The sequence below is a fragment of the Camelus bactrianus genome, chromosome 6 (assembly GCF_048773025.1).
Source record: "Camelus bactrianus isolate YW-2024 breed Bactrian camel chromosome 6, ASM4877302v1, whole genome shotgun sequence".
Lineage (NCBI taxonomy): Eukaryota > Metazoa > Chordata > Mammalia > Artiodactyla > Camelidae > Camelus > Camelus bactrianus.
This window is the reverse complement of record NC_133544.1, coordinates 73244855-73270947: the sequence shown is the minus strand read 5'-3', so window position 1 is coordinate 73270947 and position 26093 is coordinate 73244855. Positions and strand designations below refer to the sequence as shown.

General features: G+C 44.4%; 1 protein-coding gene and 1 non-coding gene across 2 annotated transcripts in view; one reads left to right on the top strand and one right to left on the bottom strand.

The window, feature by feature from the left end:
* The window catches only part of EHD4 (EH domain containing 4), a 75506-nt gene that overhangs the window by 34311 nt on the left and 15102 nt on the right, over nucleotides 1-26093 (top strand). The window contains exon 4 of the mRNA XM_010965184.3: nucleotides 24678-25090. Within this exon, the coding sequence (XP_010963486.1) occupies nucleotides 24678-25090 (413 nt within the window). The remainder of the gene's footprint in view (nucleotides 1-24677; nucleotides 25091-26093) is intronic.
* TRNAG-ACC (transfer RNA glycine (anticodon ACC)) lies at nucleotides 24065-24145 on the bottom strand. The gene has a single exon. It is a non-coding gene; the product is annotated as a tRNA-Gly (tRNA).

Genomic DNA, 26093 nt, shown 5'->3' with positions numbered 1-26093 from the left:
TCGTACACTGTTGGTGGGAATGTAAGTTGGTGCAGCCATTATGGAAAACAGCATGGAGATTCCTTAAAAACCTAAAATTAGAGTTACCATATGATCCAGCAATCTCACTCCTAGGCATGTATTTGGAGAAAACTCTGATTCAAAAGGATACATGCACCCCGATGTTCATAACAACACTATTTACAATAGCCAAGACATGGAAGCAACCTAAATGTCCATTGACAGATGACTGGATAAAGATGTGTGTGTGTGTGTATGTGTGTATACATACATACACAAGGGAATACTACTCAGTCATTAAAAGATGAAATAATGCCATTTGCAGCAACATGGATGGATCTAGAGATTACCGTAAGTGAAGTAAGTCAGACAGAGAAAGATAAATATCATATGATATCACTTATATGTATAATCTAAAAAAATGACACAAATGAACTTATCTATAAAGCAGAAATAGTCTCACAGACATAGAAAACAAATTTATGGTTACCAAAGGGGAAAGGTGGGGGAGGGATAAATTAGGAGTTTGGGATTAGCAGATGCAAACTACTATATATAAAATAAATAAACAACAAGTTCCCACTATATAGCACAGGGAACTATATTTAATATCTTATAATAAACTATAATGAAAAAGAATAGGAAAAGGAATATATATATAACTGAATATATATATATTTATATGTATATATTCAACTGAATCACTATGCTATACACCATAAACTAACACAACATTGTAAGTCAACTATACTTAAATTAATGCATAGTCAGCATTTGTGGGGAGTAAATGTTATCTAAATCTCCTCTTTGGAAGCGCTATAAATAAAACTCACTAGAGTAGTGGATTTTGGAGCAAATTTTAGCATACTACATATGGAAACCTGTTATCCTTCAGATGTTCCTTAGTTTAATTATAGTTAACAGAAAATCTTTAGGAACAAAAGGGTGAACTTAGATACTAAACTGTAGCTTTCTTGGCTGACATAGAGAATTCCCACCAAGCAGGGATAAAAGTGTTCCGATACATTTCTAATCATAATTTTATTCTTCTGAAGCAAGATCTATGTAAAATTCCTACAAACTTCTTGATTCTGTAGCCGGTAAAAGAATGACTGAGGTCTTAAGATTTTCTAAATTATGTTTGAAGTGGGTGGGTGAAATCTGACTAGGTTCACTCCTGAGAACATCCTTTGCCCTGATGATGGCATCCAGATCTTTGACCCTTTGTGACAGGAAAAGAGCACATTTATCCACACATCCTTATTTTCATTCCCAGTCTCTTATTATTCCAGCACCTGAACTGTTTGCTTCCTAAAATACTGTTTATGCCATGCTGAGCTGAAACATCCTCTAGGATTTATTCCTGGGCTCAGCATGAACACAGCTTCTGGTACAAAGCTTTGGGTCCTGGCTCCAATCACCACATCCCTGTGTGATGAGAAGACTGTGGAAAAGTCTAATGTGGCAGCTGGTGACCTTGTCCATCTATTTAGCACATAAGCGTTTGGAAGGTGCTATTTTAGCAGGCAAGTAATTATTCCTGTGGTTTCCTGAAAACATGAGATTTTGTGTAGTCTTCAACAGACTTGACTTTGATAACAAAAATAGTATAATTTTTCTCTTTTAAAAAATGTTAATAACTCTAGAAGAAAAAAAACCTCTTGATCTGAGTTTTCCAACAGATCTACTGGCAGATAGGACTTAGGACCTAGGGCCAGCAGCTTTCAAATGAAAGTATGAGGGCATCTTCTGATGTGTAAGCCCTGCACATTATAAATCACTGAATAGAGCAGAAAAGACAGGGGGAAATAGAAGGGCAGAAATGTCCTGCTACAAAAAACAATCAATAATGAGAATGCATGAAACAGAAGGGATCTAACTGTGCTTCAGATAACATAACAGGCACTAACATTAGCTTCAAGATCATTGATTAGTGTCTTAACATTTACATACAGACATTCTTATGTCCTCCTGATTTTGGCACCAATTAAGGAAAGCCCTCAGGAATTAAAAAAAAAAATAGGCATCTAAATACTGACAGATACATGTGAGCAGGTAGTTTTTAAGGATCTGCCAACACAGAGGAGGTGCCCAAACACAATCACAAAAGAACTGACAGAAGGGGAAACCGGGCATGGAAATCCAACCGGTAATTATAAAAGGTGCCAGAAAAATAGTGACGGCGAAAACAAACTGTAACCAGGGAAGTATAAACACACCTCCTTGACACATTTGTTGAACTTGAAAGACAAAAGACCAGATTTTGAAGGCTGCCCAAGAAAGGAGAGAGAACATTCAGAGATGTCCCGATAAGATTGACTTCCCCTCCTGGGCTTTGGGATCCAGGAGGACTAGAGCGGAAAACACACATGTGCACAGGAGAAATCAGTCTTTTTCCCTAAAAGAACGAGAAGGCTTGGAACAGGATGTTAGCCAGGTTCAATGGCAGCAAAGACCCTTCTAAGAAGCACCTGGAGAGCTAGAGTGGGAGGCTTGAGAGGCCAGCAACTCCCAGGGCAGGGCAATGCCGGCAGGTGCAGCCTGTCCCTCGGGTAGACTGCATGGCCCAAGGCTGAGCTTCATGGAGAGTGACTCCTGGGGCCTGCTAGTGCCTGCTGAGTATCCCTGGAGTAAGAAGTCCGGGCCTTGCTTGGGTGGTATACAAATAAGAGTAGGAATAATAAATAAAGTGGGGTGCGAGGCAGCGCTGTCCCCTCCTTCATTCTGCTCACCACACAGTACAGACACAGCTCAGGACTGTTCCTCCTTCTCTGTCGCACCTCAGGCTGCAGTCACCTGAGCTCACTGGACATGGGGCCCTTAATACAGTTGCTGCTTCTGTCCTCACCTTCCCAGCCTATGGTTGATACAGTTTCTTTTATTTTTTTCCAGTTTTATTGAGATATAATTGACATACGGCACTGTATGAGCTTAAGGTGTGTAGCATAATGAATTGACTTACATTATAAAGAGATGACCACCATAGGTGTAGTGAACATCCATCATCTCCTACAGATACAACATCAAAGAAATAGGAAAAAATTTTTCCTTGTGGTGAGGACTCTTAGGATTTACTTTCTTAGCTTTCGTTTATAACATACAGCAATGTGAATTATATGTAGTGTGATACATTACACCCCCAGTGCTTATTTATCTTTTAACTGGAAGTTGGTACCTTTTGACTGCCTTCATCTAATTTCCCCTCCCCCATACTGGGGTTTCTTGATTTTTTTTGTTTTGTTTCTTGGGTTTGACCTTAAAACTGTTCGAGCTCTCTCAGCTCCTCTCCCTGTCATCTGTGGCTCCTCCCAGCATTAAGGCATCCCCCGGCTTCATCATCGTGTCCTTAGACCCTTGCCCTTGGATCCAGAAGTTGGGCAGACAGGACCCAAGGTGGAACCTTGAGGTATCCCAATAGAGACCGCCCTCTGGGTTGACAGCAGTTTATCAGTGAGCAAGCTCTGTCCAGATGCACTGAGCTCCCGTGTGCCAGGCACCGAGCTGGGACCTGGGACAGTAAAGAGGTTCAAGGTGCCGCCCTGCCCTGGAGTTGCTGCAGCCTGGTGTGCCCATCCTGCCAGTGACTGGTGCACCAAGTTGTTCTAAAAGAAAGGTGTCCCCTACGTAGAGAGTTATTACTTGTTCAGCAAACGCTAGGCAAAAAGACAGACACGATCAGTGCCTTTATGGGGGATTTACATTCTAATGGGAATGTTAGACAAGAAAAACAGGTGAACAAATGAATAAAATCATTGTAAGGAGTGGTGAGTACCAGATGAGGCACTGAGCTCAGTGAGAAGAGGGTGAGGTGGGAGGGTTACAGTCTTGGAAGGTGGGGAGCCTGCGGCTGAAAGTTCAGAAGGAGCCAGCCTCGCAGAGTGGGGCAGGTCAAGGTTTTGCAAATTTGGGCTGACTACATTGTCTATTCAGAAATTTTCCTCCTGATATATAAAAGAAAAATAAAACAATAGACATTCAAATACCAGGTATTCACACGTGGATTTCAGTTCCGGCATATTCATGTTTTTTTCCTGAGGTCTTTTCTATAACCTACACTATTCAGTCTGTAAACCAAGAATCAAACAAATTGCTGTCCTAGGTCCAGTCAAGGGATTGAAGTCCCTGTAGGCTGTCCTGTGTCGTGTGGGGGGAAGTGTGTGGACAGTGGAATTGGACCTCCTGGGTTCCAATTCAGCTTCGCCATTTACCAGCCGTGCAGCCTTGAGATGTGGTTAATCTCTGTGAAACAGGGTAATAATAGTAACTACCACATCATGTTGTTGTAACTGAGTTAATACCTAGAAATCAGAAAATAATACCCATCCTAGTACATAGTAAGTGCTCACTAAACGTTAGCTGTTTTTATTTCTTTTATCATCTCATCATGATTTTATTCATCATGTTGTTACTGTTGAAGGCCAAAGAGTTTTCAAAGGCTGATTTAATCGGTCTTTATATTGGTTGATGTTGGTTTCTTGCCTCTTAATGTCTTGTGTCTCAGAGCAGGGAAAATTTTTGTCAGGTTATTTGCAACATGAAATTTGTTGTTCGGGGGCTGAATATGCTATTTTTGGCTAAGTGTTTCTATCTTTTCCCCACATATCTGGACCATTATGTGGATGATTAACTTTAAAATTTGAAATCATTTATCTCTCTGGAAGCAGAAAAGGGACAACACTAACTGATCATCTCATTTAAAAATATTTGATGGAAAAAGAATTTTAAATAATGGAGAGCTATTTTGTGTGTGTGTGATCTTTTTGGCATTCCTTTATTGGAGAAGTGATAGGGTAAAGATGCAATAGGTAATGTTAGGGGCACACTAGAGACTACTCGTTCAACACACATTTATACTGATTACCTACCCGGCATCAAGCACTGTCCTGGATGCCAGGATAGATGGACTTGTAAACAATCCACTCGGATCTCGTGCATTAATATGGAATTCAGGTCAAGAAGCTGGGGATGGGAGGTGGGCTGTCAGTGAAGCTGCTTCAAGAAGGGGCTCTTCTTCCCTTTTATAAAAATTTATATTTTCTCTCTCTTTTGAAACTACTCATTGGGTTTTTGATATGTTTACAGAGTTGTGCAACCATCACTACAGTCAATTTTAGAACATTTTCATCACCCCCAAAAGAAACCTTGTCCTGATTAGCAATCACTACCCATTCTCCGCCTCTGCCCAGACCCTGGCAACCACTAATCTACTTTCTGTCTCTGGATTTGCCTACTCTAGACATTTCATATAAATAGAATCATACAATGTGCGACCTGTGTGTCTGGCTTCTTTCGCTTAGCATCTCATGTTCAAGTTTTGTCTGTGTCAAAGCAGGTGTCAGGGCTTCATTCACTTTTATGGTTAAATAGCATTCCATTGTATGGTTTTACTATATTTTATTCATTCATGAGTTGATGGACATTTGGGCTTTGGGTTTGTTTTTTGTTGTTGTTGTTGGGTTTTGTTTTGTTTTGTTTTTGCTAATTTAAGTAATGCTGCTATGATCATTCATGTGTGAGTTTTAGTGAAAACGAGCGTTCTCTATTCTGTTGGGTATAAACCTAGGAGCAGAATTGCTGGATCATATGGTAACTCAATATTTAATGTGTTGAGAAACTGCCAGACTGTTTCCCAAAGTGACTGCATCATTTTATATTTCTATCAGCAGTGTGTGATGGTTCTAATTTCTCCACATCCTCATCAACACTGCCATTTTGATTAGAGCCATCCTAATAGGTATGAAGTGGTATTTCACTGTGGTTTTAATTTGCATTTCTCTGATGGTTAATGATATTAAGCATCTTTTCATGTGCTTTGTTGGCTACTTCTGTATCTTCTTTGGAGAAAGGTATATACAGAGCCCTTGTCCATTTTTAATTGGATTATTTGTCTTCTAATTGTTGAGTTTTAACATTCTTAATATGCCCTATGTACTAGTCAAACATATAACTTGCAAATATTTGTCTCATTTTCTTTTCACTTTCTTTATGGTATCATCTGAAGCATTAGAGTTTTTTATTTTAATGAAATCTAATTTAGCTATTTTAATTTTTGCTACTTGTGCTTTTGCCCTAACCCAAGCTCATGAAAATTCACTCCTATAGTCTACTAAGAAGATTATAATTTTAGCACTCATGTTTAGGTCGTTGATCCATTTTAAGTTAATTGTTGTATATGGTGTGAGATCAGGGTCCAACTTGATTTTTTTTTTTTTTTTTTTTTTTTGCATGTGTATATCTAGTTGTCCCAGGACCATTTGATGAAAAGACAATACTTTCCCTGTGGAATTGTCTTGGCACCCTTATTGACAATCAGTTGGCTATAAACATGGAGGTTTCTTTCTGTCTGTCAATTCTGTTTCATTGATCTGTATGTCTGACGTTATGAAGCAGCTCTTCTTGATCAGAGACTCCAGGTGAATGGATGAGTTCATCAGCCAGCAAGGTCAGGGCCTTATAGGCTGGGGTGAGGATAAAGTGAGGTGATGATACGATGCTCTTACCACAGCACCTGTCTGCTGCACAGTCGAGGGAGAGACAGCCTGGCTTCCCTTACTATCGTTGTTCCCTCCCAGGCGGCAGAAAGAGGTGTGCGAGGATGGGAAGATGTGTGATCTCAGGGCCCTCGGGAGGAATGCAAGTTGTGCACGTGGCTGGGACATGAGTATGCGACAGGTGGGCACACATGTCAGGAGTCTGGGTTTTGTCCTGAAGGCTGCATGGAAAACTGAGGGGTATAAGGTAGAAGATGACATGGTAGAGAATTCTGTAAGAATTCTGTGGAACATTTGTCCACACCATAGGTTTTGTTCTACAGAGTCTAGGATCATGAAGCCATTTTTATATTTAGAGCTTGAGCTCAATGACTTGTCTCTGAGCTTTATTTGAGTTTGGCAACAACAAAAATGTGTGCACCCCCAGGGCCTGAGGCCAGCCTCTGATAACTTGTTGGCAGATTCTGTTTTCTGGCCAGAGCTAAGCCAGGCTGAGGTTGGGTTGCAAGGTCCTGGACATCACTTGCTTCTTGGGCCTCCAGCAGGAAATCCGGGTTTCTTTTTGTTTCGAGGAAGTTTGCTGACAAACACATTCATGGCTCCTTTTCCGCCGGTGCCACGGGAAATTCCACACCACGAGAGTGGCTGCTTCTGCCTCTAATGTGAGCGCGTCATCATCATGACTCAGAATGGCATTTGCTGAGCCCTGAAAGCTATTCTTAGTTTTTGTTAATACTTAAAATCCATACTTGATCATGAGAAATGACTGCTTCTACCCAAACTTTAAACCTAACTAGATTTTTAAATGAATACAAAATTTTTTAGTAGAGACAAAGGTAGTTCTCTTACTTTCCATAGAGAGCAGCTCATAATCATAAAACATTTCACAAACATTGGGATACAGAGATTAATCACAGAAAAGGCTTGCTCTTTACTTTTTTGGATGATGATAACAACAACAACAACAACTGATATTTACACAGTGCATTAAGTATCTTCCATGTATTATTGACTCATTTGCTCCTCGCAAAAGCTCTGCGACATAGGAACTCTTACCCCATTCTATAGGAGAAAAGACTGAGGCACAAAGAGATTATGTCCAGAGTCCTATAGCAGGTATGTTAGCTAGTCTCAAAAGACACTTTTTCGTCCTGCCACTGCCAACACCATGAACTGTGCCTCCCAGTACTTAAGCCCTGGTGCTGTCTCCTCCCCTTGAATCTGTGATGACATTCCAGCTCATTTTTTGATCAGTAGAATTCAGCAGAAGTGATGCTTTATGACTTTCCAAGTCCAAGTCATAAGAAACCCTAAAGGTTCTACCTGGATCTCTTGGCATGTTTTCTCTGGGAAAGCCAACTGCCAGCTAAAAAGTCTAACTACCCCAAGCCCACCGTATTGTGAGGGAAGCCCAAGCTCGTCAATGGAGCGGCCAGGAGGCTCCGGCTGGTCCAGCTACCCCAGCTGAGACATGAGTGAAGCCATTGTGGGCAGTCAGATCAGTTGAGCCTTCAGTGGTTCCAGCCTCAACTGCCATTTGACTCGCACCTCATGACAGACCCCAGTCAAGACCCACCCAGTTGAGCCAAGTCAACCCTCAGACCAGAGAAAATAATAAGTTGTTGTTTAAGCCACTAAGTTTTAAGGTAACTGATAACCAAAGCAGCTAGTAAGAGGCTGAGTGGGATTCAAACCAGACAGCCTGATTCCAGAGCAGATGCTGTTAACCCCAAGACACAAGGAGACAAACCAGGGAAACACCCCGACCCTGTCTGTCTGTCTCTCTCACACACTCACACGCACACACACTCTCTCTCACTGAGAAGACAGCACTGGGGAAGGATACCACATGGGGTAAGTTTCCATATAATTGACACTTTTCTCCTACAGACACCAAACCTCCTGGGTTTTTTCCTTTAGCGATTTTTGATAGCAATCTTTGGGAAAGGTAGTACACACCAGCCTGCATTCTCATTCAAAGGATAGTAGAAAGGGGAAGAGGTTTCCTTACATTGAAAGCCTGCCCTACGCCACGCTCTGCTAGTCCTCCTGGTCCCTTGCTTAAGCACTTACCACGTGTCAGGTACCAGGCACTCTGGTGTTAACAGCACCCGGATAGAGCCTGTTGCTGCCTTCTTGGAGCACTGGGGTGAGATGGGGCGGGGGGCGGGTAGACGGATGAGCTAAAATACAAAACAAATGAGGTTGAAACGAAGACTTGAAGGAAACAAGCGGAGTGCCCCAGCAGGGGTGGCCCTACTTTAGGTGGGTAGTGAGGGGAGGTCTCTGTGAGGAGGTGACTTTAGGCTCAGACCCACAGAATGAAGGGACAGCCTGGCAGGGAGTTGAGGGAAGGGCATTGCAGGCAAAGACCTGAGGGAAGGTAAGAGCTGGCAGGTTCAGGGAAGGCTGGAGGCTGGGAAGTGGTAGGCAGTGGGGTCCGGAGGGCCTGCTGGTAGGAGCTGTTGGCTTTAGGGAAGCACACCAGGTTTATTGTGAGAAGAACAGGGATTATCTTTGTTAACCATCTCCTTACCCAGAATGATCTCTGTGAACATCCAGGTGTTCCCATCCTGGGCAGTCACAGATCCAGCCCTGGCTCTGCCACTGTTTCCGTGCATTCATCTGCTTGGTTGGTTTTCTCTTCCCTTGATGCCAGGTTGTCGCTGTCATTTTTTCTTCTGTCCTACCTGTTCTCAGGTCCCCTCTCCCCTCCACTCCCTTCTGCCCTGTGAATGAGGCACTGAAGCCTAGAGCCACAAGTCTTAGGCTCCAGGGAGCTGTTAATATGCTGTTCCCTGGCCTCGAGCACAATTTGGGGGATGTGGAGTGGGACCCAGAAGCTGCCTGTCCAGGGGTTCTGGTGCAGGGTGTCCCCACTTTGAGGAATCTGGGGTAGCACCAAGCCTGTCCCCTCCTATGTGCTCTCCCACCCCCACACCAAATGAAAGAAAAGATGATCACAAACTTGGAAAACCTACCAAAATGGACTTGAGCTGTGTCCCATGTTCCGTTTCACCAGTGTGAATGCTGCCCTCTCAGAGAACAGGTTGGAGGATGTAAGTGGTGGGGGTGGTCTTTGGGTGGGGCGAGGGGCAGCCCAGTACTGGGCTGGGCTCTGTGACTACCCAGCATCCTCCCAGGCGGGGGCTTTGACGGGGAGCAGGGAAACTTCACCCCACCATCGTCACCAGGTAACCGGGTGACCCGACTGCCTTAGCCTTACAAGCATCTGCCAGGAACTCCTTGCCTGGTGCTGCCGTCCCCCATCTGTGCCTTCACCGCATCTAGGTGCACTCCCAAACCATTTGAGACTTCTCTGAAAGTTAAGTTTTTAGGAGCCTCTTTAAAAAATAGAAATTTTTTTTTGAAGACTTCTCATTTACATTCTCAGGCGTTTAATAACTTCACTGCTATAGTGGGGACATCCTTGTTATACAACCGCCATCCCTGCTGTTATGTGTGGCAAGAGCCCTCTCCCCGCAACCCCTGTGCACTCACGGGGGACCCCCAGACTGGAGGGTGAGAGTGAGAGATTGTACATGCAGGGTTCTCGGCAGGCGAGGAGCAGTATTGTGCTGAGAAACGCTGGCCTGGGACTTTTTCCATTTTCCTGGCTCATGCACTGACCAGCTGGGTGCCCTGGGCAAGTTATTCCTCCTCTGGGAGCCTTAGTTTGCTTCTTTATAAAATGAGAAGAAAAGTACTTTCTCTCAAAGAGTTAGATCTGGATAACTATGTACATACCAAGTGCTCCATTGGCATTAGCTCTGAAGCACAATGAGAGGACCCAGAGCTGGTGGGGATCAGGTTCAGGCACGGGTGCCGGCAGCTAGGTGTCTCCAGCCGGTGGACGTAGACACATGCTGAAAATAGTGCTGCTTCCAGGACACCTTTATTTTCCAGTGCTGTGGGCCCTGAAGGAGGCTGACCTGAGCTCAAATCCCAGTGCCCCCACTTCACTGTCAGACCCTCTGAGCTTCAGTTTATACTTTTATAAAGTGTGGGAATCTCCCACACACCCCCTCCACCAGCTTGTTTGAAGGTAAAATAACGTAACATGTATAAGCCATCTGGCACTGAATTGTGTTGCAGAATTGGTGACGGTGGTCTTGTTTGTTTCACGGAACGAAGGTGGTGCCAGATAAGACTGACCAGGATCGCAGGGTCAGCCCGGCCAAGTGCTCCAGAGTCCCCCAGAGAGTGGATGGTGCTCGAGCCCTGGGACTCAGACAGGGACCTTGCTCTTCCAGGACTCCAAAACAGGAGGGGGACGGGGAAGGGAAGTCTTTGGACCTGACATAGAGCTGTGGGAAGAATACCCGGAGAACACAGCCACAGAATGGCTTTCAGGGAACTTGACACAGAGAACGACCCAGAGCGGGTGTTCTCTTGTGGCGAGGGCCTCGTCTCTTGTCAATCTTCCACTTCTTTTTCCATAATCCTCTTTCTGGTACCTAGGGGTATTTCTCACATGTTCCGTGATGCAGTTTCCTCTAGAAACCTCCCATTTGCCTGGATTCTTTCAGTCTCTTTCTCAAAACCACCTCTTGTTTGAATCCAAATCACAATGCAAAGCATAAGTCAGACCATTTATTCAGCATTTCGCCCTTCTGAAGTACTCTTGGGAAGTACTGCTGTTTTGTGTGGATGTGTGTACATTCTTGGGATGAAAAATGAGATAATGAGGAATATCTGTCCCACCCACATCCCCCAGTTCCTCTCCCAGAACAAACCCCATCAGCAGTCTCATGGGCTTCCTCTGAGTTGGAGGGTCCTCGGCTCCCTGCTCCACACCAAGACTTTTTCCACTTAGTAAGTCTTGGAGGGCATCTGTCGGGACTTCAGAGCTGTCTCCTTCCTATTTCATCATATGGATGTGCCCTGGAATTAATAGCTGGTGTCCTTCTGATGGATGACATTCAGGCTGTTTCTAATCTTTCACTGTTGGTGCCATGGAGAATATACAGTGCAGATTTTGCAGGTGCAATGCAAGTATATGCAGTTTGCATAGTAATATAAGATATACTCCTGCTAGTGGCATTGGTGAATCAAAAGGAACTGTGATCTTTTTACCGTGTTAGCTGATGCCAAAATGCCCTCTCTAGAAGATGTACCTGTTGACATTCCCACCGGCAATGCAGAAGTGCCTGTTTCCACACATCCTCCCCAGTTTGGGGCATTACTAATTTTTTTTTAATCTTCGCTTTATCTTTGCATTATCTGATCGGTGAATGGCATCTCATTATAATACTAATTTCATTTCTCATTATTTGTGTGGTTGAGCATCTTTTCAAATTTACAGATCTTTTCAAAGCTGTCCCTTGGTATTTTACCATTTTGAAATACTATTGGTAACTACATGGACTTTTATTTAATAAAATAAGTGAATTATTTTTTTTAAATAAAGAACCCAGTGTGGACTCATATGTTCCCTACTGACTTGATCTGTCTTTCTATCTGGGACATAAACACAGAGATAACCCTCTCTGAGTAATGGTTTGGCTTTCGGAGTCAGTTAACTGAAACTTCGTTGCTGGAGCTGGTCTTCATGACTGTTATCCAAATGCTTAGACACTCACTCAACTCTGAGAATATTTAAATGGAGGAACAGAGCAGGGCCGGAGGAGGGGGATCAAGGTCAGAGGACACTTGCACGCCATTTGTTGATCCAAAGTTGTCACCCTCTGGGTTTAACATTTCTCTTTAGAAAAGCATGGCTTGAAGAGACATTGTCTTTTTGCCCTTCTGAACCACAAAATGACAAGATGCATTGCCAGAGCTGAGGCCTTGTTTGTAAATATTTGGTCTCCACGCCTGAGTGGAATCTATATACCACTGGTATTTTGCCTCAAGAAAATTCCATACAAGTACAAACTGCCTCTGCCTGATTTAGAGCCATATTGTATGAAACCTTCTTGCTCGAGGTACACAAAGCCCACTTGAAAATGAGGAAGGGGCTATTTCTATGTGCGTGACACTTAATTCCTGGATTCTATTAACTGTAGTGTTAGACGGTTGAATGTAATGACCACTTCAGCATCCTGGAAAGTCTCAAATTCTGTCTTTTCCTCTGGTAATTTCTTTCAACAGAGAGGTGTTTAGAATTGGATGACAAGGAAATTAATCTTGCAGGGCAACTAAGTGCCCCTCTGGCAACATGCAGGGACCTTCACATCGGCCCACAGTGCCGTAGCACAGGAGTCCAGTGGAACAAGTATATAAAATGAAACGTGTTACCTGTTAGTCTTGTCACTTAGAGTTAATCACTGAGTATTCCTGTAACCATCCAAATGGTTTTATATTCTTATGCTGGTACTGGAACTAGATGATATCTTCTCTACAGGCATTAAATAGATTTTCCTGGGAATTTGATTTTTTTATTTCAGAAAAGCTTAATATTCAGAACCCCCAAATATAACCTTAAGATTTGAAGGAATCCATGCTGATCACCTGACCCCTCTGATAAAAGTGGAAACTGAGACCAGGCAAAGACAGGTGTCTGAGCCAGGCTCCAGGACATGTAGGTTTTTCATGGTAGACTTTCACCAACTTCTCTCTCCAGCAAAGAGCCTGAAATGCTATGTACTGTTGCTGTCTTTTTCTAAGGCTCAGACCTGCTTCTTAACCTAATTTTTAATCTGAAATGGAAAATTAAATATGAAGCCCACTTTTCCCTTTGACTTGGTCACGTGACCTGAAGCAACTGGTTCACTGGGCTGAATACTCGAGGAGAGCCTTTCTCTGGTCCTTGTCTGTGCATGGTGTCGTGGGCCTCTGGGTCACGTGGCCCCGTCTGCCCCAGCCTTATCTTTACAACATCCCCTGGAGGAAGGAGAGACAGGTTATGAGGCTAGCTTGTTTATTTTAGGAGGAAACAGGCACAGAAAAATTAATTCACAAGGTCTTGGACTAAATTCCACAGGAAGAAGGAGTGGGGAGAGGAGACAGAAGATAAACAACAGCTAGCCCATCCCAGGACCGGTTCGGTCCTTGGTTTAATTCAAATTGTCGCCTGCCCACTGGCCACACCTCCAGCCAGGCACAGTGAGGCAGGGAACTCTGTAACCACAGGGATTTTCTTGTAGCCAATTATGTTCTTCATGAGGCAGCACTACCATCTGAAAACTTTGAGGCAAACACACCTGGAACTTCTGCAAAAAGAGGTGACTTCTGTGCAGATGTGGAGACCAAGGTGTTTGTCCTCTCTGGCAGTCTTGTTGGATCCAAGGAGAGGTGTAGTATCAGCCCCTCCCCACTCTCAGCCTACCCACCCCACCCATGCATGTGGTCCGCTGGGAGGGGGAGGAGGACAGGTTCAGAGGTGGCAGGAGCAGTGTCCGTGCCCCTTTCACTCCAGCTCACTGCTGGCTTTGCCAGCACAGCTGAAGGGGACCCTCTTCCCCCAGAGCATCATGTAGTTGCAAAGACGACACTTCACCCTCAGAGGTTTCTTGAGGTGGTGGTAGACCAGAAAGCGCTAGAAATTCAGACCCTAGCTGTAAACATGACAGGGGGGAAGCAGCCTCCTTAGTAATGCTGCTAGCCCAGTCACACATGGTTCCATCATCTTTCACGTGCTTATTTTTTTCTTACTACAAAAATAAAGAAGAAAATAACACTCACCTCTAATCCCACCATCCCAGCGTACGTATGGGGCAGTACAGTGGGTGAAATTGCAGGCTCTGGGATCAGTGTCCCTGGGCTTGAATCCTGGCTCCCCAGGGAAATAGCCCTGTGACCTTGGGTAAGTTATTTAACCTCTCTGAGTCTGTAGCCTCACCTATAAAAGGGGGCCAATAACAGTACCTGCTTCATGGGGTTATTATGAGGATTCCAGGAGGCTGTATTGATGGAAAGCTCTCTGGGCAGTGCAGGGATGTTGAGAGGGCTCAGTAAATATTTGTTACAATTCTTTATTTTTAGCTGTCATTCTGCTTCCAACCCCACTACATTTTCAGGAACAGCCTTTTCCAGTTACAAAGTAAACTCAACCTGGAAACAATACAAGGACTCCTTGCCCATGTTTAATTGAAGCAGCTGTTATTGTTAACTGAAGTGACTATTTTTGAAAATATGTATTTAACACCTGAGTGAACCCAGGTATTTGATGTTTATTTTGAGATGATTTGTGCTTCCTGTAATTAGCAACAGCCATTTTTTCAAAGAAACTCACGACACTATTTAAGCAACTAAACCCTCTAACTTGCTAAAAATCAAGAAAAAAAAATATACCTCTTGTTCAAGTCAATTTGCTTCATTAAGCCACCTTTTCTTTTCTTTTCTTTCATTGTGGTAAGGACACTTAACATGCACATATGATCTACCCTTTTAAATAACTGAGTGTACAATACAGTACTGTTCACTGTAGGCACAGTGTTGTACGTGGATTTCTAGAACTTATTCACCTTGTGTTACTGGGGCTCTATGCCCATTGATTAGCAGCTCCCCATTTCCCCCTCTCCTCGGCCCCTGGCCACCACCTTTCCATGCTGTGATTGAGTTTAACTATTTTAGATTGCTCATGTAAGCGGACTCATGTAGTATTCGCCCTTCTGCAACTGGCTTATTTCACTTAGCCTAATGTCCTCAAGGTTCACCCGGGTTGTCACATGGTACAGAATTTCCTTCTTTAAGCCTGAGTAATATTCCAGTGTGTGCATAAACCATGTTTTCCTTATTCATTCATCTGCCAATGGACATCTAGGTTGTTCCCACATCTGGGCTACTGTGGATCATGTTGCAGTGAACGCAGGAGTGCTGGTTTTCTCTTCTAGATCCTGATCTAAATTCTTTTGGATAAATACCCAGGAGTGGTGTTTCTGGATCATACGATAGTTTTATTTTTAGTTTTTTGAAGAGTAAACCAAATTTATTGACCACCTCCTATGTTCAGTGGTAGATCCTAGATGTACAGTGGTGAATGGAATAAAGGGTGGAGTTTGCCCTCAGAATTTCTGTCCTATTATCACCAAATAAATGTATCCTTATAGAGTATAAGTGCACAAAAGAAGAATCACTGGTGCTGGAAGAATATATCACAAGGGAACCTGATTAGATAGTGTAAAGCATTCTACAATGGGCTTTTGGGTTCCAAACGTGATAACAACTTGTCCCTGCTCTCAGGCTGCTTAGAGTCTCGTCTAGGAGACTGGCCGTGGCGGAGAACAGACTGTCTCAGGAGGCAGGGAGGTTTAGCTCCACTGGGCTGGGGAAGACTTCCTGGGGGGCACTGAACCAAAGGGGTGGGTAGTTGGAGAGGGAAAAGAGGGAAGGCATTCCAGGCAAAAGGTGCAGAGGCAGGAAGCCGCAGGGGGCTTTGGGGAAACTGCAAAGAGCACAGTGTGGTTCCTGGGGTGTGGAGGGTAGTTTAGTAAAACTCAGAAAAGGCTGAAGAGGTATGCTGGAGCTAGTCATGAAGACTCTGTAAACCTTTACTCTAGAAGTAATTAGGGACTCAGTTTGGGCAATTATCTGAGTTCTAAGAAGGGGTGGGGTTCATTTCAGGGCTAGATCACAGAGGATGGAGCCTGGGGACAGGATGGGCAGTTAAGGGGCACTGGCAGCCTCTCAGTGCCTGTCTGGACAGTCTGTGCTGGACAATCAACCAGGTGCTGGAGGGACACAAAGATGGACCTGATACCTGGGGGAACTGGGGAGAGAGGCCCATGTTACACAAACAAACCCACACAGTAAGTGGTGGGGTAGGGGTGTGAATGCCTTGGTGTGGAACCATGCTACTAGCTCTGGGAGGGGCAGGCCGGTGCCCCACCAAAGAGGAGAGGTCCGAGAAGAGGCCAGGTGGCCTTGCCCACCCCAAGAACAGCACTTGGGGCGTGAGCAGGGAGAACATGGCCTCAGTCTCAGTCTCCTCCCTTATCTTGCATCCTTTTGTTGACACACATCTTGTTTAAAGCTCATGTAATTGGAAACTTGGCTCTGGGAAGAAACTAAAGCATTTTTATTTTTTCTATTCTTCTATTAAAAATAGTCTGCCCAATTTGCTCCCTCAGGGCCCCCACCCTGTGTTTACCTGAGCCGAGGGCCACTGTTCTAACCTCGGATGCCATTTCCTGGTGGGTCTTTTCAGCAGGGATGGAGGCCACGGTCCCCATAGGGCTGTGACGGAAGCCCTGATTGGGTGGAAGGGGCCCCTTCCTTCCTGCCACCCCTCTTTGTTCCCAGAACATGAAGCCAAATGCCAAGCTGGGATCTTCCGCCGGACAAATTCCCTTTCCCAGCTCCCAAAGCTATATAGCTTTTGGGTCCTTTTGCAAAGATGGAAACTATATTTCTAAACAATAGGACTGATTACACCTCTGGTTTTTTCCAGACTATTAGAAGTTCCATTGGGAGGTCATATAGAATGGAAATGTGATTGAATGAATAAATTTTTTAAAATATATTAAGCACCCTAGGAACAGTTCTATTACTGTGATTCCTGTGCCCTCCATGTGCACTCGTGCACACACATACATACACTGCACCCGTGTGCACACACCCAGGTCTGAGTGTGCCCCAGGTCATGTTGCATTTTGCCCAGCCAGAACTGATTCTCATAAACTCTACATTCTTGACCCTGATCCATCACTGTGGAAGGCTCTTTAATCACCTTGGCCACATGGCGAGACACTGTGGAATTACACAGCTCTCGAAGTTCCAGTGGACAAGCCAAGTTTTACATTAACCTCTGTGTAGGGCTCCTGCTTTAGCTAAATCCAACTCCAGCTACAGCCAGTTTGGTGACATAGTTCCCTTGACAAACAGATTTCAACTTCCTGGTCCATTCAGCCATGTGTGAAGATGTATATCTTCAAACAAGTTTAGCAGCCATGGATTTTTTTCTTTCTTTCCTTCTCCCTTTCTTTCTTCTTTCCATCTTTCTGTTTATCCTTTCTTCCTTCTTTTCTTTTCTTTCTTTCAATTTTTGGCTTTTTAAGTCCGTTTTATTGACATCTATAGTACACGATAATGTGCTCATTTGAATTGTTCAACTTAGTGCTTTTTGATAAATTTGCAGATTTGCTCATGTACTTGTGTTTCTTATGAAACCACCACCCACATCAAGAAATAGAAACTTTCTGTCACCCTGAGGAGTTCCTTCTCTGTTTGTGCCACTTTGCAGTCAGTCCCAGCCCCACCCTCGGCCACGGGCAGCCCCCGATCTACTCTCTGTCACCGAAGCTTTGCCTGTTCTGGGATTTACTGTAAATGGAATCATACAGTATGTGCTCTGTAGTGTCTGGCTTCTCACTCTGTGTTTCTGAGCTGTACCCGTGTGGGTACACGTGCCGCTAGCTCACTGCTTTTATCGCTGATAGCTTTCCACTGTACAGGTGCCGCGCAGTCTATCTGTTCACCTGCTGAAGGACATCTGGATTATTTCTAGTTTGGGGTTATTGTAAGTACAGCTGGCAGCCTTAGTTTTATAGACGTATGTCCCTCAGCGACAGTTTCAAGCACATCCTAGATGCTCGATAGCTATTCATTAATCCATTAAAACATTTTTTTTGTATTTGAAATATCTTGTTAAATTCCAAGATGTCTAGTGTACTTTCCACTTCCACAGGGACATGTTCCAAAAGATTGTTTAAAGCCAGTTCTGGAAATTTTGAGCACATTTCCCCACAGAAAACACGGAATCCTTCAGGAAGCCTTGCTGAGGCCTCTCCTGGCGAGCACGCTTCCGGTGCTGGAGAAAGCAGGGTAGGAAAGGCCCCGAGGGAGCCCGGGAGAGCTGGGCGGCTCCCCAGAGGGCGCAGTTCTGTCTCTAAGGCTGAGTCAGAGCCATGGTGTTTGTACTCAGAAGTGGCCAGTGCATGTCCTGACCAAACAGTCAACTCAAAATGTAATAGATGTGTAGACCAAACAAAACAGCAGCCGAGGGCACTTCAGTCCGAGGGCCACTGGTTTTCAACCTTGTTTTAAGTGGCAGCTTCCCCTTAGCATAGTGTGACTGACTCTGGTGGTGACAGGGACCCGAGCACCCTCTGTCTGTAACAGAACCTCTGGGACAGTTAATTGTATTCCACCTGCTGAGTGCGAATGTCTGCCTGGAGCTGTCCTGGCCCTTGGGGGTGTGCACAGGGCTTTCCTCAGCCAGGGAGGATCCAGTGATTGGAATCATCACTTTATTTTAGGAGCAAACCAGAGTCTTTAAAACCAACTGATAGAACTCCCTTTGTTTCACAACCAAGGAAGGAAAGGCCACTGGGCCTTTGTGAGCCCACTAGCTCTATTCATAAAATATGAGGGCTCTCTGCTCAGCCAGTACATTCTGTTAGCTATTTCCTAAGCACTGATTCTCTCTCTTGGCTCAAACATCATCGCATTGTTACCTTTACCCTAATTAGGTCAGTTTTCTCCATGGTTATCCTTTGCCTCAACCAAGCATCCTTCAACGAACATTTATTGTGTCCCCACCGTGCACTGGGACTGGATATAAGGATTTTTTAAATAACCAGTAGATAACATTTTGGGAGAGCTTTCTAGGTGCCAAGGTGATTCTAAATGCTTCATGTATATTAACTCCACATCCCCCTGAAGTATGTGGACACTATTATTTGCCCCATTTGGCAGATGAGGAAATGAGGTGTAGAGAGATGAAGTAACTTGCCAAAGGTCACAGAACTAGTAAGTGATGGAGCCAGGAGTAGATCCAGGCAGCCTGAGTCCAGAGCCCACACTGATAGCCACTGTCCTGTGCAACCATGAGGGAGATGTGGTCCCTATGGTTGAAGAACTTTTGATCTAATGAGAGAGCTCTGTACATTCATCTGATTATAATACTCTGTGTCAAGGGGTATAATAGGAGAACAGGCAAAGGGCTCTGGAGCTCAGAATAGGGAGCACCTGAATCTACCTATGGTGGGGGATGAGGGGCAGAAATAATAATGAAAGTTTGTATTTGTTGAAAGATTACTAAGTCTCAACACTGTGGTTGAGACTATTAAAAGCATTTTCTCGTGTAGTCATTCAGCAACCCGATTTTACAGATGAGAAAATTGAACCTTATAGAAGTTAAGTAACATGCCACTTAATCAAGGTTCAGCCCCGTCTTTTAAAGGATGGAGGGACTGGGGCTAGATTTCTAGGTCCTAAGCCAGAGTGGAAGGACTTGCTAGGGTCTAGGCCCAGCATGAGCAAAGGTGGCAGGGCATTCATAAATTTTAAGATGCATCTTTAAATAAGCAATTTTAAATTCTGTTTCCTCAATTCTGTGATACATCATCTAACCATCTTATGGTTGGAAAAAAAAAACTACTTAATATATTTTGTTTTGGTTTGTTTTTAGGCACATCTCTGCCATCGTATATCTTGGTCTTCAGGGATGTTCAAAATTTACCAGGCATAGTAATCTTCTGGGGAGCTTAGAAAATGCAAGTCACCAAGCCCAGCCCCAAGGATTGAGTCTATGGTTCTTGGGAGGGGCTGGGAGTCTAAATTTTAACAAGCGCCATATTGATTCAGCTACACAGCCATACTTTGAGAATAAGTGGTCTCTAGGTCCTTCTGAATCATTTCCTTCAGGAGGCAGACTAAATAACATATTAAATCCAATCCTTTCTTCAAAATCAGCTGGAATTTTTTGGTAGTTAGATATTTGGTGCCTATCTTACTTCGTGAAGATGTAAGAATTGAGCAGACCAATACAGCCTCAGAAAGGAAGGAAGTTCTGCCACATGCTACAACATGGGTGGACCTTAAAGACATTATGCTAAGTGAAATAAACTAGTCACAAAAAGACAAGTACTGTATGATTCCATTTATATGAAGTACTTATAGAGAAGTCAAATTTGTAAAGGCAAAAAGTAGCATTGGTGGTTGCCTGGGACTGGGGGAGGAGGAGAGGGGAGTTACTGTTTAATGGGTACAGAGGTTCAGTTTGGGAAATGGAAAGAATTCTGGAGGTGGATGGTGGTGATGGTTGCACATCAGTGTGAATGCACTTCATGCCACTAAACTGTATGCTTGAAAATGGTAAAATAGTAATAACTGTGTTGGGGGTGGGGATTGAGCAGACCAGCTTCTCCCAGCTTTGATGATTCTTTGCTTTCTTTCTTTTTTTTTTTTTTTCTTTTATTTATTTTTTAAAATTTTTTCTGTATTTATTTATTTATTTATTATTGATTTATAATCCTTTTTACAATGTTGTGTCAAATTCCAGTGTAGAGCACAGTTTTTCATTTATACATGAACATATATATATTCGTTGTCACATTTTTTTCTCTGTGAGCTACCATAAGATCTTATATATATTTCCCTGTGCTATATAGTATAATCTTGTTTATCTATTCTACAATTTTGAAATCCCAGTCTATCTCTTCCCACCCCCCGCCCCCTTGGCAACCACAAGTTTATATTCTATGTCTGTGAGTCTATCTCTGTTTTGTATTTATGCTTAGTTTGTGTTTTGGTTTTTTGTTGTTGTTGTTGTTGTTTTAGATTCCACATATGAGCGATCTCATATGATATTTTTCTTTCTCTTTCTGGCTTACTTCACTTAGAATGACATTCTCCAGGAGCATCCATGTTGCTGCAAATGGCGTTATGTTGTCGGTTTTTATGGCTGAGTAGTATTCCATTATATAAATATACCACATCTTCTTTATCCAGTCATCTGTTGATGGACATTTAGGCTGTTTCCATGTCTTACCTATTGTTAATAATGCTGCTATGAACATTGGGGTGCAGGTGTCATCCTGAAGTAGGGTCCCTTCTGGATATATGCCTGGAAGCAGGATTCCTGGGTCATATGGTAAGTCTATTCCTAGTCTTTTGAGGAATCTCCATACTGTTTTCCACAGTGGCTGCACCAAACTGCATTTCTTTACTTTCTTTTGAGACACTTGGTGATTTTTTTTTTTTTTTGGCCTTTGATTGTGTTGCCTAATGTGTAACAAGCAATCTTTTCACACTTGCTCAGTGGTGAACAAAACAGTTCACTACCTGCTTATACTTCTTAAACCTAATGAAGCTTTCGTTGTTACTTCAAAGCAAGAAAATAGGGACTTGCAGCCCTTCCTCCAGAGATGAGTACTGGCTTCACTTATAATAAACTTACATCTCGCAGCTCTATTCCCAGTAACTTTTTATTTCCCTGAAGCATTGGCATAAAGTCTTTTATAAAATAACAATTAAGAACCCAAATTTAAGTTAAAGTTTAAACGCATGTGTGTCTATCAAAGGTAACCACTGAGGCCAGGTGGCCCTTGGAGGAAGAGAGGCGTGCATGCATGGCTGGATTTTGCACGGCGCACGTGCACAGTGGTGGTGATAACAATTGGGGTGGCAAGTTTATTTTGGTACTAATTGTAAGAGGCATCCAGAGATCAGAAATATTTAGATGTGGGGAAAAATTATTTACCAATCATGGTCCTTGGTAGCAAACCAAAAAAGGTGATTCTGGCTAACTTAAGCAGAAGAGGAATTTTTCAGAAAATCAGGTTCACAGAATTGATGAGAAGGTTGGAGAGCTGGGCTCAGAAACTAGGTTAGGAAGCCACCACCACTGACTAAACTCAGCCACCTCTGCCATAAATAAATTCTCATTTCCCTGGGTCTTTGCATCATTCCCTCAAGATTCAGCAGCCTCTGGTGGAAGGAGATGTCTGATTCTAGATCACCTGTCTGTACCCCAACCTGCTAACAAGTGGGGCAGGAGACTGTCTGCCCCACCGTCAGTGTCTGTGGCCCCCAAGGGACCTTCCCCACTCCCTGCCCAACAAGAAGAGTGTTCAGAAAAATGCAATTCGTGTCCTCTCCAGTGTGCACTCCAGACACAGCATTTTCTTTAATCTGTTTCTGAACCTTCAGTTACCCAGTTTTGGTCATGAAAGAGACCGAGTGAGAGTGTCAGAGTGTCAACCATCCCATTGGAAAAGCAAGCCCACACGCAGGGCTTGTTCCCGGCCCCAGTGAGCAGCACTGTCTTTCATCTGCTGAGGATCTACCAGGTGGATCAAGCTGTCTGGCGCACAGGTTACTGTGTCAAATGACAGAACCTACTGTTATCTCAGGAGGAGGGTCTGGTCTCGCAGGGGCAGAACTCGGAGTGAAATCTTGACTCTGTATCTTCACATACTACTGTGTCGCCAGTCCAGTAGGTCCTTGATTTCCCTCTGTTCTAACCTGGCTGCTGATCAAAATAAACTCTGGCCCACATTCCGGGAACTACCTTTGTCCTCCTCACCCCCGGGGAGTCAGGGAGTGCCGCAGGGAGACAGCCGGAAAAGAGAAGTGAAAAGCGTGGACAGGCAGCCTTCACACGTGCTCGGTGACATCAAACCCCACATCCGGCCGTGGTTTCCTCTGTGGAGGAGGTTGAGGAAAGGACTTGGGGAGGGGTCCTCAGGGGGCTTCAGCGTTTCTGAACATTTTCTTTATTTAAATGTGTCTGAAGGGGAGGGTGTAGCTCAGTGGTGCAGTGCATGCCTAGCATACAGGAGATCCTAGGTTCAATCCCCAGTGCATCCTCTAAAAAATAAATAAGTAAAACCTAATTACCTCCTCTCGCCAAAAAAATAAATCCTTATTAAAAAAATGTGTTTGAATCCAGTTTGCTTGACCAAGTACTCCCCTTATACCTGTTCTTCAGTCCATGGACCCCCTTTATTTTTGCCCCAAAGCTCACTCTCCTCTAGACTCTTTCTCATCTACCTTAGATCCCTCACTCCCTCCGTCCCAGAGTCAACCAGCATCCCAAAACCAGTGTACCATGTTTGTGTCCGTGCTGTAGCGTGTCTCCACAGGCTCCTGAGTGGTGCTTTGTTTTTTAACATTGTACTTGAATGTGATCATACTGTAAGTGTCCTTTTGAAACTGATTCTTTATTCACCAATTTGTGGGAGATTTGCCTGTGTTGACAAGTGAAAATCTAGTTTATGCTCACTGCTGTATGGTATTTTTTTACATAAATAAACTAGGCTTCAATTTTTTTTTTTAAGTATCTGAAGCAAACAAAGACAAGTGTCAAAATTTCTTAAGGTGTGAAATTGGTATATCAGCATTCATCACATTCGTCTCTAGATTTTTATATGTGTTTGGAAGTTTTCAAAATCTTAAAAAGAGACAAGAGCACTAAAGAAGGGGTCAGGAAAGGTGCCATCTGGGCTCTGATTGGGCTGCATTGAGGCTCTGACCCCACAGCTAATCAGACTGAGAGTGAAAAATAAACCTTGTGGGTCTGGCCCTTCTTGTTTGCTTCTCGTGGGACTCGCCTCCCTGGGGAAATGCCTGAAAGTCTTGACCAAAGGCTGAGGGGAGTGTTGAGTTAGCTGCATGATTTGAAGCGTATTGGCACGTGGCCAAAGCAAACTAAACAGAATTGTCATGGGCCTAGCCATTTTTAGAAAGAAATTGGCAAGAGACCATTTCACAGAATGGCTGTGAGACACAATTTTTTAAATATTTACAAGATACTTAAGATATAAATGGTCCAAACAATATAGGTCACAGTTTGGATCAGGCCAACCTTTGACCTCCTTAACACTCTTTTTTAAATTTTTTAATTTGGGGGGGGTGGGAGGGTAATTAGGTTTATTTATTTATTTATTTGTGTGTTTATCTTTTGATGGAGGTACTGGGGTCCTGGCGATTGAACCCAGGACCTCATGCATGGTAAGCACGTGCTCTACCACTGAGCTATACCTGCCCCTCTTCCTTAACATTCTTAAAAAAATAAAAAGGTGATTTCTCTTTGGTGGTCCTTCCTGGGCACCCCATGGGACTCCAAGCAAGTTTTCTTCCTTCTCCATCTCTGGTTCTTTCGTCAAAATGAGTCTTTGGCAGGAGTTAAGAGCTTTGGACCCATGGCCTGCATTTTTACAGAGCTATTGATCTTTTTTGCCATTGATCTAAAGGACTGTCCAAGGTAAAACAAGAGACTCATAGGGACTAAATGAAATTACAGATGTGGAAGTAAGCAATGCCCGATCAAAATGAGCAAGAGCCCCTTTCTATTCTCTGTTTCTTCCCAAGGAAGGGCTCCCAGGATCCCCAGCATTAACTCAGTGCATCCAGCCCACGGGGCCCATTTGAAATGATTTGCAGGTCATGAGGCCCTCCAGCTTGGAGACAGGGCTCTCTCCTTGGCAGCTGCTGGAGACCCTTGCGATTCCAAGCCCTCCTGGAAAGCGTGTTCCCCGCAGCAGTTGGCTGCACTGATGTGCCCTTCCCTCCCTGTAGGGTATGACTTCTGCCAGGTCCTGCAGTGGTTCGCTGAGCGGGTAGACAGGATCATTCTGCTCTTCGATGCACACAAACTGGATATCTCGGACGAGTTCTCGGAGGCCATCAAGGCCTTCCGGGGCCAGGATGACAAGATCCGCGTGGTGCTGAACAAGGCCGACCAAGTGGACACGCAGCAGCTCATGCGCGTCTATGGGGCCCTCATGTGGTCCCTGGGCAAGGTCATCAACACGCCCGAGGTGCTACGTGTCTACATCGGCTCCTTCTGGGCACAGCCTCTGCAAAACACTGACAACCGCCGGCTCTTTGAGGCTGAGGCCCAGGACCTGTTCAGAGACATCCAGAGCCTTCCCCAGAAGGCAGCAGTGCGCAAACTCAATGACCTCATCAAGCGAGCAAGGCTGGCCAAGGTAAGCCAGGAGATGCCCCCGCTGGGGACCCTTCCCACGCTCTGCTCTCTAAGGGAAAGTCGAGGGGAGGCTCCGTTCCAGGAGCCTCAGGGAACAGGATGTGGAATGGGTTAAGAAGAGAGCCTCATGATCAGCATCCCTCTTTAGATTCTGGCTCCTTGCTCTGTGATCTTGGGCAAATGATCAAACCTGTTTCCAAATCTGTTTTCTGCTCTATAAAATGGAGCTAATAAGAGCACATCACAGGGTGCCGGGGAGGATTCATGTGACCTGGCTTGCAAAGTGCTTGGTGTAGCGCCAGGCACACAGGAATCCAATCCAGGTGCTCACCGCCTGAAGCTGCTGTTATGTTAGGACAGAGGGAAGTAACTGGCTGAACCGGAGAGAGGTGGCGTTGGCAGGACCAGTGGGGTGGCCTAAAGCATAGAGCCCTGTGTCACCACCTGGATGAAGAGTGGCCCTGGGAGGAAGGTTGGCTCAGCCCAGCCCACCAAGTATGCTGGTTTTGGGGGTCACACCCCGTCCCCATTCTGGGCTGTGGCTCCCTTTCCCCCACCTTGTCGCTGAGCCTTTCAGCAGCCTCAGGAGTCTCTGCCCCACAGGAGTGGATGGTCATCTGACCGAACTCAAGTAGTAGAGTCAATTCTGTCGTGTCTCTAAAAAGAGAAGAGCATGTGACTCCTCTAAGAAACAGTATAGAAAAAGTGATTTTTAAAAATCTATGCGTACATTTCATAAAATCATATTCCTCTAGTGTTAGAAGTGCCCCCAGATTTATCTAGTCCCGGCGAGCATCAGAAGCACCCAAGGACTCTAAGCAATGCAAACTCCCAGGCCCTGCCCCAGAGCCTCTGGTTCAGAGGTGTGTGTGTGTGTGTGTGTGTGTGTGAGTTTGGGGACCAAATGTCTGTCCTGACTCCCTAACTTTACAAGCACAAGGTAGGATAAATGACTCCTCCAAGGTCACCTAATCCATTAGTGGCAAAGTTAGGATGAAAAGGCA